The sequence below is a fragment of the Pipistrellus hanaki genome (assembly GCF_964339955.1).
Source record: "Pipistrellus hanaki genome assembly, chromosome: 11".
In the NCBI taxonomy this organism is placed as follows: domain Eukaryota; kingdom Metazoa; phylum Chordata; class Mammalia; order Chiroptera; family Vespertilionidae; genus Pipistrellus; species Pipistrellus hanaki.
This window is the reverse complement of record NC_140513.1, coordinates 49,104,109-49,116,987: the sequence shown is the minus strand read 5'-3', so window position 1 is coordinate 49,116,987 and position 12,879 is coordinate 49,104,109. Positions and strand designations below refer to the sequence as shown.

The 12,879-nt window shown below is 42.5% G+C and overlaps 1 protein-coding gene across 1 annotated transcript; it reads left to right on the top strand.

Moving 5' to 3' along the window:
• Nucleotides 1-3,838: 3,838 nt before the first annotated feature.
• LOC311630300 (spermatogenesis-associated protein 31D1-like) lies at nucleotides 3,839-10,473 on the top strand (the record flags this gene model as incomplete). Its single annotated transcript, XM_084899160.1, has 3 exons — nucleotides 3,839-3,983; nucleotides 6,446-6,506; nucleotides 6,771-10,473. The coding sequence occupies 3 exons, from the start codon at nucleotides 3,839-3,841 to the stop codon at nucleotides 10,471-10,473; spliced, it is 3,909 nt and encodes a 1,302-aa protein (XP_084755286.1).
• Nucleotides 10,474-12,879: the final 2,406 nt, after the last annotated feature.

The window sequence follows — 12,879 nt, the reverse complement described above, 5'->3', positions numbered from 1 at the left end:
AATAGAAGCAAGTAGTCTACTTCCAATTTTTATTATATGCATTTCCTATGACAACAAACATTTGCAAAAAGTAAAAGTTTATGATATTTAAGTTTTATATTAAAATGAATCTGACTCCATTAACTGCTAACTTAAGTAATTTTTAAAAAAATTGTTTTGCTGCTTTAATATATTCTGCCAACTTACTTTATAACATATAATGTCCTCAAAAATAATTGTATTTCAAATATGTTTGCTTCCCCAAACAATTAAGTAATTGCTCTAAAATAATGTACATTGTAGCCATATTTATTGAATTAAAATTTAGTAGCAATTATTATTTGTATTGAGGTCAGGTGTTGTCTAATGAATCAATATCAGCATTATGAAGAGTGCATTATATTATGGAACAAAATGAAGCTTTAGGATATGCCACATAGGAAATTGCTTGCCTATGTGACCAATTTCCAAATAGAAAAGACAAGTTAAAGACAGAAGTAGTGCCATTTTAGTACCTCTTTAAAACAGAGACAGACAACTAGAAAAATTAGTGTTTTGTTTTTTTCCTCAGTATGTGTGAGTGTGTGGGTGCACACACACACGCAAGTATTTTATGTGTAAGGTTGACAAAATATTTATGATATGTCTTTCAGGTTTGGGCAAGATTCTAATTTAATACAAAAGTAGCTTGATCAGGGGATATATACCACTCACTATTTTATTGAAGGAAATGAATTTTATTAGGGTAGATTTTCCACTGTAAAAACAGTAGAAGAGAGGCGCATGCTTATAACTATTTGCAAAATATGTGACCTTAATGATGTGAAAATCAGCCACAATTTTTAAGTACAAAAATTATTACTATAAAAAGTGTACCACTTAGTTTAGCATAAAATAAATTATAGGTGCTTGAGAGAGTTATCATTGAGAAGATTATAACAACCTTGTAACAATGGATGTAACAAAATTACAGAAATTCCAATTGTTTTAAAATCACTTTCTTACCAATCATTCTTTAATATAAAATTATCATAACTTTATTCAACTATGTATTCTTTAGCAAAAATAGAATCCTATGGTTCATCATTATACTATAGATACATTCATATGTACATAACATACATATAATTTTGGTACGGAAATACATATATATATATATATATATATATATATATATATATATATATATATATATCTTTTGGTGAAGTAGTCTGTAGAATGTACCTTATCAGATTTGGCTAGAATTATGAGATTTTTGGAGAAAGATCACAGAAGACAGTAAGCTGCTATACTCATGACATAATTTCAATTGTATATATACCAACATGCCTTCACTGGTAATTTTAGCCTGGATCACGTGGCTGAGCTAGTGTCGGTCAGGTTTCTTCATCTCCACTTGCAGATGAGAACTACTTGGAGGATGCTCATGAAAGAAAAGTTTTTGCTCAAATAAGACAACACTCCCGTTTTCCTAAAAGTTTGCAGGGCGCTTTTGTTCTTCTAGGAGGTATTTTTTCTGAGAAAAAGAAACTACTTTATATGCTGTGTGAAACCAGGAATGAGTGTTCATAGTCAGGGCTCCACAGATGCTCTGCTCCCCCCGAGGGTTGTCTTACTTCACTGAACTCCATGCTCCCCCAGCATCTCATGGCTGCAGGCTAAACAAGGTAGCCCAGGAAGTAACACAGGAAGCCAACATCTCAAAATCCGTGCTTTTTAAAATATATGATTTATCTTTGACAGTATGACAGATGCCCTCCTTTATCCCTCTCCACCCAACATCCACCCTGCTCCCCAGGTCTTCACCACCTACTGTCTGTTTCCATTGAGACCTCCACCTCCTGCTTGCTATTTCAGACAAATCTGAGCTGTCACAGCACTGCTGCTGGGACGCTGCAGGAGGTGAAGGGGACATAGCTGAGTGGCCAGTAGAAGGCACCCACTTGTGAGTCCTCACCTCAGGCCAACGGCAAGGATGCCAAGAGGCTCCTCCCTGACAGACAGGACTCTTGGCTACATCACAACGGAAAACAATGCAAACCTTTCTTCTTTGTCTTGTTTGTAGTTTTAACTGTTATATTACTCCTCATGAAAATAAGAGAAATTGAGTGTCCCAGTGTACCACTGAGCATCACAAATGAACACATAGGGGAGAGCACTGGGTATTAGCACATTTATTTTGTCCATTTTCATTTGGATGTAACTTTTAATTCACAAAGCTATTCACTATTATAACAGCTTTAAGTAACCCATTACCTTGTCCTCGGCACCACCATCCCTGAAATATGTTTCATGTAATTTTGTTGGTGTGAACCATTCAATTGCATTGGTAGCACTTTGATCATTCAGTCCACTCCATGCACTTTCTCACTGAGATGTCCTTCAACAAGGGCACATCGTTAAGGTTATCTGTCTTCTGTCCTACTCCCAAATGTGTGATGTCAAAATACAGTCACATTCTTAAAAGAAACTGCAATGAGGCTCTATAGGAATAGAGGCAATACATCTACTCCTAAAGAGTTGCACTTAAATCATATATTTGATGACTTGTTTTGTTCTTTATATTCTTTTAGAAAATAAGAACCAACAGTAAACTCTTTTTGATACATAAATTAAGATTTCCAGGCCAAATTTGCTTGAAGTGAAGTACACCTATAAGAATTGTTTTTAAATTACGTAAACACTGAACACACACACATGTTTGTTTATGAGTTCATTCAACACATATGGCCCAAGTGCCTGTTGTGTGCCAAGCACTGCTGTAAGGAGCTGGGAATTCGGTAGGAAACAAGCCAGAGTCCCTTCCCTTGTGGAGACTATAATCCAGTGGGACAGTCAGACTAAACAAGGAAACAACTGCATAATATAACTTCAGGTAGCAAACTGCTCCGAGGGAAAATAATATAGGAAAGAGGAACAGAGAATGCTGGTAGAGAGTGTATTTTAGACATATCAGTTTTCTATTGCTGCATAGCAAATCACCACAAATTCAGTGACTTAAGGCAACACACATGTATCATATCCCATTATTCAAGGTCAGGAATCAAGGCCTAGGGTTCACTGGGTTCTCTGCTGAAGACTTGCAAGATTGTAGTCAAAGAGTCATGCGGGGCTGGGTTAATCAGAGCCTCAGGTTTATTGGCAGATTTCAGTGCCTGCAGCTATAGAACTCATGGAGGCAGAAGGAAAATGTCTGCAACTGCTTCTTTCTCTTCTAAGGGCTACTCTGATTGGGTCAGGCCCACCCAGGGTAATCTCCATTCAGAGTCAAGTATTAGTAACATAATCATGGGAATTGGGTCCCATTGAATCACAGGTTCCACCTGCTCAGGACAGTATACCCAGAGGTGGAGCTCTGGGGGCCACCTTAGAATGTTCCTGAAGAGAGACAGGATGTTGGTTACTTTTGAGCAAAGACCTGGAAAGGAAAAATCAGAATGAGTTCTACAGAGTTAGCTGGTAACAGAAATAAAATACATATGGGACCAGCTTTCTCAACTCACATTATATTTCTGTTTTTCAGTTGGCCAATTCTATGATAGAAAATGAACAAACACTTGATACCAAATCTGGAAAATAAGCAACTGGTTTACATTAAAAGGAGGTGCATTCCTATCTTAACAATGAGAAAGCTGAGGTTCCAAGAGGTTTACTGACACGCTCAAGTTCACACAGTGGAATGTGGTAAGATCAGGGAGTGAATCAAGGCAAGGAAAGAAGCTACAGATCAGGTCACAGGAATACAACCTGCACTGTCACTCAGGGGACACATTCAGGTTTTAATGCAGCACTGCCACCATTTTGTGATTCTTAGCAATTTACCTTAAAATTCAGGTTTACCAGTGAAACCAAGGAGACAATGGAGAATAAGCATGAGCAGAAGGGCTACATGCTACTTCAGTACCTGCCTTTTCATTCACGTATAGCATTTGAGAAGCCCCATGGCACAGAAATTCTGTGGACTCAAGATAGTGAGAGTTCAGGGAGACTCAACATGAGTACAAGTAAGCATGCTCTGTCTACCACTAAGTAAGGGGGGTGCTGACAGCCCTGAGAGGCTACCTCCTTTTAATGTAAACCAGTTGCCTTTTGGGGACCCTGAGAACAGCAGTAAGCATGTGGCGCAGCCCAGGGATAGTAACAGGGATGGGAGTGAGAGAGCACTGAGGATTGTCCCCAGGAAACTAAAAACGCATGAGTCCTAAACTAATGACTTACAGCCAATGAGCTTTCTCAAATAGCAGCGCGTTATTCAAGTAGAGATTCTGGAAAAGACTCCTCCTTGTAGACAATATAGCCAAGTGCAGCCTGAAATCTGGGACCGGACTTCTGTGTGGGGATGTACCTCAACTGAGAAGCTGTCATGGGGTTGTGTGGGGATCACACTCTGCCCACAGCAACTTGGCACCATCCATGGCAGCCTGAAATGTCCTGTGGAGAGCTTTATTACAGAACTTAGGGGTTGGATGTATGCAAAATATATTAGATGTATTCCTGGGGGGAGGAGGGGATGATATTTTAAACTGGTATTATTCATTTATAACTTATTGAAAAACATTTGCTGTTAAACATTAAAAAAAAACCAAAAAACTAAAGAAGTCTAAAAGACTTTTTAGTTCTGAACCTGGCTTTCTGTAAGTTGGATTTGAGGACATATATGATCCTCAGTGCAAATGTCTAGGCACAAGAAAAATTTCCAGAGAGTATGTCAGATTTGCAAGGTAGTGGACCTGGTGAGACCAAAGTCAAGGTTTCCAACATTAAAGGGGACCCAGATAATATCTGGATTATAGGTGAAAGAAGCAGAGCACTAATTTGGGGCTGTGGGCACACCCTCTTGACAGTGTACCTGCCCGCACTTTCAGAATCCATTTGTGACTCCACAATGCTCTGTGATGCAGACAAGACTATAAAGTCAAGGTTCTGCACTTTCAGAGCTCAGTTGCTTCAATCAGCATTGCGATTCAGAAAATGGAACCCAGTCTATTTCTGAAAAGCCTAAGAGAGTTTTATCTGAGCTTCTGCCCAGAATGTTCATATAGTGAACACAACGTAATTATCATCTTGGTGTTGAGCTTATTCCTTTTTTTTATTTTCTTCATGAGAATTCCATTAATCCCAACCTTCTGGAAAAGGGAACAGACACATAAGGTAAGGAACACTGAGCAAGCCTCAGCAGAGTTCTTTCTTGTTATTTAAATTTCCACATTTCTAAAGGAGTTTGGTTAAGTCATAGATACACTGAAGATGGGACAACATCTAAGGAGACAACAGAACATCACTCTTCTAAGGGAAGAGACCAGGCAGGGCTAGGGATTCAGGGAGGACTCGGGTTTCCATATGAAGCTCACAGACCATCTGGGTGTGGTGGCAGGTTTCTGGCTCCAAACATAGTGATTCCCTAGATCTGGATCCAGTTATTTAGAGACTTGGGGATCTTTGTAGGACATCAGAGTTAACCAGCACTTCATCCTGAGCCATGCTGCTCTGTCAGGCATCACTTGTCCAAGCCTTTGTGTTGGGCTGATGAGTGCTGGGCCTCTGAGAGCATCTGAGCACCATGTCAGGTTAACTGGGTCCTATCTGAGGAAACAGAGAAGCAATTGTAGGCCTCAGGTTATATACTCTATTTGAGCAGAGGGCCTCTGAGAAAAACCAGGTTTGCACCTCAAAGACAAAATTCTTCTTGGAGTTTTTCAAAGAAGAAAAATTTAATACATTTTTAAACTTTAAAATCTGGTAAAAGGAAGATAACGTTCGGTAAGTTTAAATGCCTTAGGCTCAGAGAGCCATTATTCTTAGAGAGCAAATGCTGAGTTTCCTAGGTATAGAAGGAGAAAAACGATTCCCAATCTCTCATTCTTTCCTTTTTCTTCTTAGCATCAGGGCAAAGTCAAGAGGAGAAGGAAAGGCGGAACATGGGGACGTAAGTTTCTGCTATTCCACCTGAGCTCCCCAGGGTTACACTTCCTCTCTCCTTTTATGATCTCTAGGCCACCTGGTAGATATTCCCTCTCATGAATCACAGACTTCATAGGAGAGGCTCATAGAAATACAGAACCTGAGACACTTCTTAGATTCCCTGCTCTGCTGTCCCTGAGTAAGAAGCAATGAAAGACCCAGGCATGGGAATTACACATTAGATGTTGAGAGTCAGAAGTTCTGTCTCCTGACTTTGAGAAAGTAGTTTGACTTCAGGGTGATCAGAATCTTCTTTGCTGTGATCATTGGCCTCTACCTCACAGAGAGGTTTTGAGCATTAAATGAGATAATGTGCATGAAAGTACTTTATTAAATAAGAACACACAAGGGAACCTTATTAACACACTGCTGCCCATTTGACTTCATTTAATCATTCCTGGGGCTTTCAGACTCTAATATCCCAATGTTCTCCCATTAAAGGACCCCTGCATATTCCCTATAAGTCTACCTTCATTACATGTAACTCACTTTCCTGGTTTTCCAGGTTCAAGATATTTCCACAAGAAAGTGGAGGAGGAAAGGGAGCTGATTGCTTTCCTGAAAAGGTGACTAGCCGTCTCCTCTTTTTCCTGAGCTATCTAGTGCCGGACCTTTGCTATTATAGGGATTCAGTGGAGCCTTCCCTAGTCATGGGAGGGGTTGCCATAGGAACGGGAATGAGAGTGAATGCCTTGGGATGAGTGCATTGTGAAGTCATGGATATGGACCAAAGTATAGGGGCAGCAGGTTTCAGGTGGCCCCACCCATAGTAGGTCCTCCTTTCCTTGTTGTGACCATGGCTGCATCATTTTACTTCCTGTCTCCTGCAGCCCCCTGGGACGGAATCATGATTCCAATCACTTTCGTCAACTTTTATGTCCAGACCCCTCCTGTGACATATGTAACAAGGCAACAGCTGAAGTCAATCGGCTTTTCTCAAAGGCTCTGGAACGATCTACTCCATCAGTGTCCCCTGTGGTTTCCATAGCTCCCATGACAGCTCTAGAAAGGTCTACTCTTTCAGTGTCCCCTGTGGTTTCCACAGCTCCCATGACAGATCTGGAAAGGTCTACACCATCAGTGTCCCCTGTGGTTTCCACAGCTCCTGTGACAGCTCTTGTGGCAGAGCCTTCATTCCATCTGTCTTCTGCTTTCCCAGGAGTTCCTAAAGGGGAACTCACACCAACATCTCTGATTGAGCCTTCCCCACCATCTCCCTCTCTTCTCTCCACTAACTCAATAACCGCCTTAGGCAATTTTCTGTCACCATCACCATCATATCAAACTCTAACTACAGAGCCATCCTCTCACTCCGACTCTGAACTTCTGGGACAACATTCCTCACCCCGAACCAAACACTTCTCTTCAACCTTGACACCATATGATTTCCATCAAAAGTTGTCTGACATTCATTCTACAAAAATCTCTTCTGTGGAAGACTCTGCAGTCAAACTAATAGATCCAACACAAGTCTTCTTTCTCAGTTCTGAAGAGCATGACTCAGTAGAGCATGACTCATATCCTAAGACCTGGGAGGACAATTTAAAGCAAGAAGTTATCCAGCTTTTCTGGGGGCTTCCAACTCTACACAGCGAGTCCTTGCTCTCTGCTGTGCATGTCTCAGGTAACTATTCAATCTTCAATAGCATCTCAAATGCCTTTATAGGCCAAGAATCCTCAGGACTTCCTTATTTCCTACCTCCATCCTTGCCTAAGGTCCAACCTCAACTTCTGCCTCAAACTCTGCCTCTATACCATCACTCACCTCTCACTCACCTCCAACCCCAGGTCCACCTTCAATGCCCACTCCCAATCCTATCAGCTGGTCTCATAGACCAGACTAAGGTTTGTGGAGTGTATTGCCATACACCCCTGAATGAATCAGAAAGTCTCACCTCATCTGATATTGAAGAACTGGAATGGAATGTGTTAAAGAAGAAACAGGAAGGTTTGTGGGGTTTACCTTCTCTGGCTCTAAGTTCTTGGGAAGCCTGCTGTCCTTCAGCACCCATATCTCCTTCCTGTGGGCCCACTAAGGCCCATATTTCAATCTCCATTGATCATTTTGAGTATCCGCTCAGTGCTGAGTTTAGAAAGAAATTTGAACATCACCTTAGGAAGAGGCTCATTCAACACCGGTGGGGCCTGCCCCGCAGGATCCATGAGTCTCTGTCACTCATGAAGCCTAGGTGCGATTGCTCAGAAATACCTAAGCCAAAGTGCTGCTATGGCCTCTCATGGATCTCTACATATAAGGCCAATGGTAGTGAAATTCTAAATAGAGTCACCCCATCAGCAGACTTCTATAAGCAGTGCTCAGAAACATATCAGCAGTCTGATGAAGAAACAGACAGCTTAGGTAGTCATCCAAAATGTGTGTTGACTGACTCTGACAGTGATTCAGATAAGGGTGTGGTATGTGACATTGATAAAAAGAAAGTGATAATGCAGAATGTAAATCAGAGACATCTGGTAAATTTCCTGAAAGTACATCTGAGCAAAAAATTTGGGGAAATGAGTGAGGGTCACCTACCTAGGACTGTGCAGAGTTCACATCACTCTATCCAGCATACACTTTCAGTAGAATCCAATAGGGAAATTGAACAGAGAAGTCTGCCACCATCAGTGGGTGGGGATTACTGTCTGAACAAGTTTCAGGAGCCTGCCTTCCTTGAGGCAAGTACACCAGAGATGCTGGAAGACCAGGATACCAACTTACCTACGAAGACATTAGGAGGCCTCCCTCCCAAAGTCCTTGAATCCACAAAGGATCAAGGAACTAACTCTAAATCCACTATCTATCCTCACTCTTCCTCCTCAAGCAAAGTGATTTCAGAGGTGAGCACTGAATCTGGGAACTTTATGCCTCTGGGTCTTCACAGTGAAAAAGTGCGAAAAGAAAATTCACCCACTGTCCTAAATCTTCATCTCCCTGCCACCTCACTTGTGGACAAGGAGGAACAGGGGATCCAACAAGGACGTTCAGAGGAAACTGAGACAATGGTGGAATCCCAACCACCACCTCTGTCTGTCACAAACACCATCCCTGGCAAAACAAGTCAGAGTCTTTCTCTGACAGGCAACGTTCAACCTTCAGAGCTGCCTGCAAGGCAAGCAAATAGAGAATCTGCACCAAAGAATAAGAGTCTGAATTTTACTGACAGAACTGAAATGCCAGAGGCCACAAATAGGGATAAAGCAGAACCTGCTTTCATGCCCACCGAGCCCAGGGAGATAGCCAGGGCTGAGGAGCTCTATGCTCTTCCGTCTGTGACAACCAGCCAGCCAGGGATCTCCCAAAAGAAAAACAGAGACACCACTGTGACTACTGAAAACCCACCATCTAAAATATCAGATCCAGCTAACTTATCAGAACTTAGAAAGCAACTAATTGGTGAGTTGAACTTGAAGTTGGAGAGCAGGAAGCATAGCCAGGCCCAAGGCAAACCCAAGGACAGGTCCAGTGACTCAGGCAGTTTGACTGACAAAGCCTCCCTGACTCCTGCCAAGTTTGTCTCAGGTGTGAACAAGGAAGTTCATCAGGTGCTGCATGTACATTCAGAGGACAGCACAGTCAGGATAGAGAAGGAGCAGGAATCTCGGCTTCAAAGGTATGCATTGAAGTACTGCCAGGATGAGAATTTCCCACCAAAGGTAAAGAAAGATACTGTGTGCCCTCCCCCAAAGCCTACATGCTCCAAATATAAAGAGCTTGGTGGAGGAGATGCTCGAGTGATAATTTCCCAACCTAAAGGGAAGAGATTTCCTCCTCAGGACACAGATGTAAAGGACATGCATGGAAGCAAGTCTTTCCACAACTTGCCCCAAAAGGGACATGCTCCTCCAGATAGCCTTTTTATAAATAAAATGAAGAACCTTTTTCAAAGACCCCATCCTTCAATCACAGGGATAATGCAAGAAACCATCCCTAAACCGGGAAGACACATATCATCTGCACAGAGCAGAGGCCCAGTTAAGTGCAGAGCTACCTTCACTGGGACCCAGAAAGTCCACAGAGTCAGGTCTGAGATTGTGAAGTGCCCAGAGGAGAAACAGGGGCATAGGCAGGCAGGAGCTACCACCTTCCCTCAAGAGCCCCATCCCTCTGCAGTGCAGTCAGGGAAACCTGTGCAGAAGGGAGCAGTGCAGGCCAGGGTAAAGTCCGTGCAGGGCTGTGATTTAAACTGTAGGGCTCCCTTCTCCAACGTGACAAATAAGGAGTCTGACCTCCAAGCAGCTATCTCTGATGACCAGAGAGCCACAAGTATTAGACATAGCAGGAAGGATGAAAGATCCTGCTCAAAAACAGTGACATTAAAGGACCAGCAAGTATGCCAGAAGCACCCCCAATCTGTGTCCCTCAAGGGGACTGTGCCTCCTCCAAGCCCCACCTGCAGGCCTCAAGCTGCCAAGGGGCCTCCTGCTGTTCCCACCACTGCGGGAGGCACTGCTGTCAGACATCAGCCTCCAAGATTTAGGCACACAATGCTTCTCTATAATTTCCAGGGGAAAACATTTCCTTCCCCCGAATAATTCCTTCCTCCCTGGAGGGGAATATTGACTTGCCTAATAAATATTTCTGTAATAATAGTGATGTCTTCTCTGTGTCCTGAGTTGGGGGCATGGGTTTAGGGTTTCTCAGGGCTTTTGCTTAAGGAAAGAAAGGAGGAAGTTCAGCTCCTACTGATTGCTTCCATTGGTTTCCAAAAAATGACCATTGCCTGGAGCTCTTGTTGAGAAACAGATATCATGTGCCCTTCTGCAAAGCCCACTTCCTCCATGATGAGGTTTGAGGAGATGGCTCTGTCTCCCACCATAGCTTAACCTTAATGAACATGGAGAGCAGCCCACACCTTCCCCTTCAGGGAATGCTTTATGTCCTCTAAGGCAGTTGGGGACACAGGCCTCCCACATCTGAAGATCAGGGATGGGTATATTTTTCAGAAAGTGTCAGTGAAGAAGAGACAGTGGCCTAATTATTATTTAAAAGTCAGTGACCAGAGGATTCCATAGGTGGGTGAACCTTGAGTGTTCAGGGGGATATTATGGCATGGATCTCGGAATGCTCTGGATACAGTTTCAGAACAGCATAGACGCCATTTAAAATTGATTCAAGTAGGTCACCTTAACATGTGAGGTAAACATACCCTATCCTTGACATTGAAGTATGCCCTATGGAAAGTCACCTGGGGAAGTGGTTCCCATTTCGAGGTGTTTCTTCAGTTTGATGGATTGATGATTAAATATATATTTTTTCAAATCATCATCACTTAACTATCAGTGATAAAATTGTTAATCAGGAAACTACCTACCTCCCAGGCCAAATAAAACTGAAAGTAAGGAAAAGATGCTAAGAGTGAGTGAGAAAGTAAAAACAAATGAAGAAGGGAAAGAATAACCTTGTTGGTGGAACAAAGCTTTATGCCTCATCAGCCCCACACTGGAAATTCCCTTGCTCCCAGCTTTTCCTCTAAGTGACCTAAACTCCACCTGCCAAGACTGGTCAGAGCACACCTCACAGCACACTGATGCCTTGCTCCAAAGCCATGGGGCTTTTCCCTGAGCTCCACAGCAGTATTTGCAGGGATGGCATCAGGCACGGCATCCCTGTGTTTGGGAAAGGTGAACTTGGTTCCCTCCTCCCATCCATGCTGGATGGGAATATAGAGGGTCTTGCCCTTAGTGTGTGCAGTTCCCTATCAGGAATGACCTGCCACCTTTCATATGGTTTTGGTGAAGCTATAATGAATCTCCCCAGAACACCTAATGGCTCATGAACTGGAGGAGAGTTCTAGACTGTGCACAGATGTTACAGATTTTGAGGGCTATCATGGACCTCCATGGAATGCTTTTTTGGGGGAGGGGTGCAAATCTACACACATGTCCATACTATAGTGGTCTGGGGGGAAGGCAAATCCACTTGTACAGACTGAAACACAAAAAGGGAATGAGTGTTCTCATGAGCACTTCAGGAGCTCTTCAACCCAGCCTTGTGAATCCTGAGTGGAGAGAAAAGAACAATGATCAACCAAGAACCAGTGTCCACCAAAGCCCCCTCTCACTACCACACTAGAGACTTCTTCCCACAGTTATGTCATTGGCCTTACAATGTCAGGAGCTAGAGATCACAGAAAAATGCAAATTTTTTGAAAGTCCTAGTAGAAATAAGTTTAATGAGGCCCAAGGCAGGGAAGATGAAGAGGTAAGCAGGCAGTGGAGGGCACTAACATCCATATGACAAACAGCCAATAACCCAGACTCCCAGTTCCTACATCACCTCATCTTAATGTCATTTATTTCCACTCCAGTGCAGTTATTCACACACTGCAGTTCTTATTATCAGGAACATCTCTGCCCTCAGGAATATAGTCTGACCTTTTATCCTCTGCCTCATCTGCTATCCTTACAGCACCAAGGCCCACTGTTAATTTTCAACTTGAAGCCATTCATTTATCCATTTACTTGATGTCAATCCATGAAATTCTTGGCTTCCTCCCTTCCTAAGGTAGACTTGATGGTCTATCTAGTGACTAACATTTAAAAAGCTCCACCACAATGAGCCTCTTCCAGTCCCCTTGAATCCTTCCTGTCTGGCAAAATTTCAACTCTTGTGTTTTTTCAGGGATGTCTTCCTATAAGTAACATCACTATTGGATTAGATCTCACAATGGATTCTATTGGTGCCAAGGAATTACCTGGAAATCATTCATTGCACAAATAATGCTCTCATGCTTACTAACATGTGAACAAAACAAATGAAGTTTAGTTACCTGTTTTTTTTTAGCCTGTTTTCTCTACAAATATCCATTAAAAATCTCACTTTACTCAAACTAAGGTCATTACTTAATCAATAGGTATGCTGGACAGAGATGTTAGAAGCCATGAGATTGGAATTAAAAAAATGACAAAAAAAACCCCAACATTTTCATATTCTTCCTT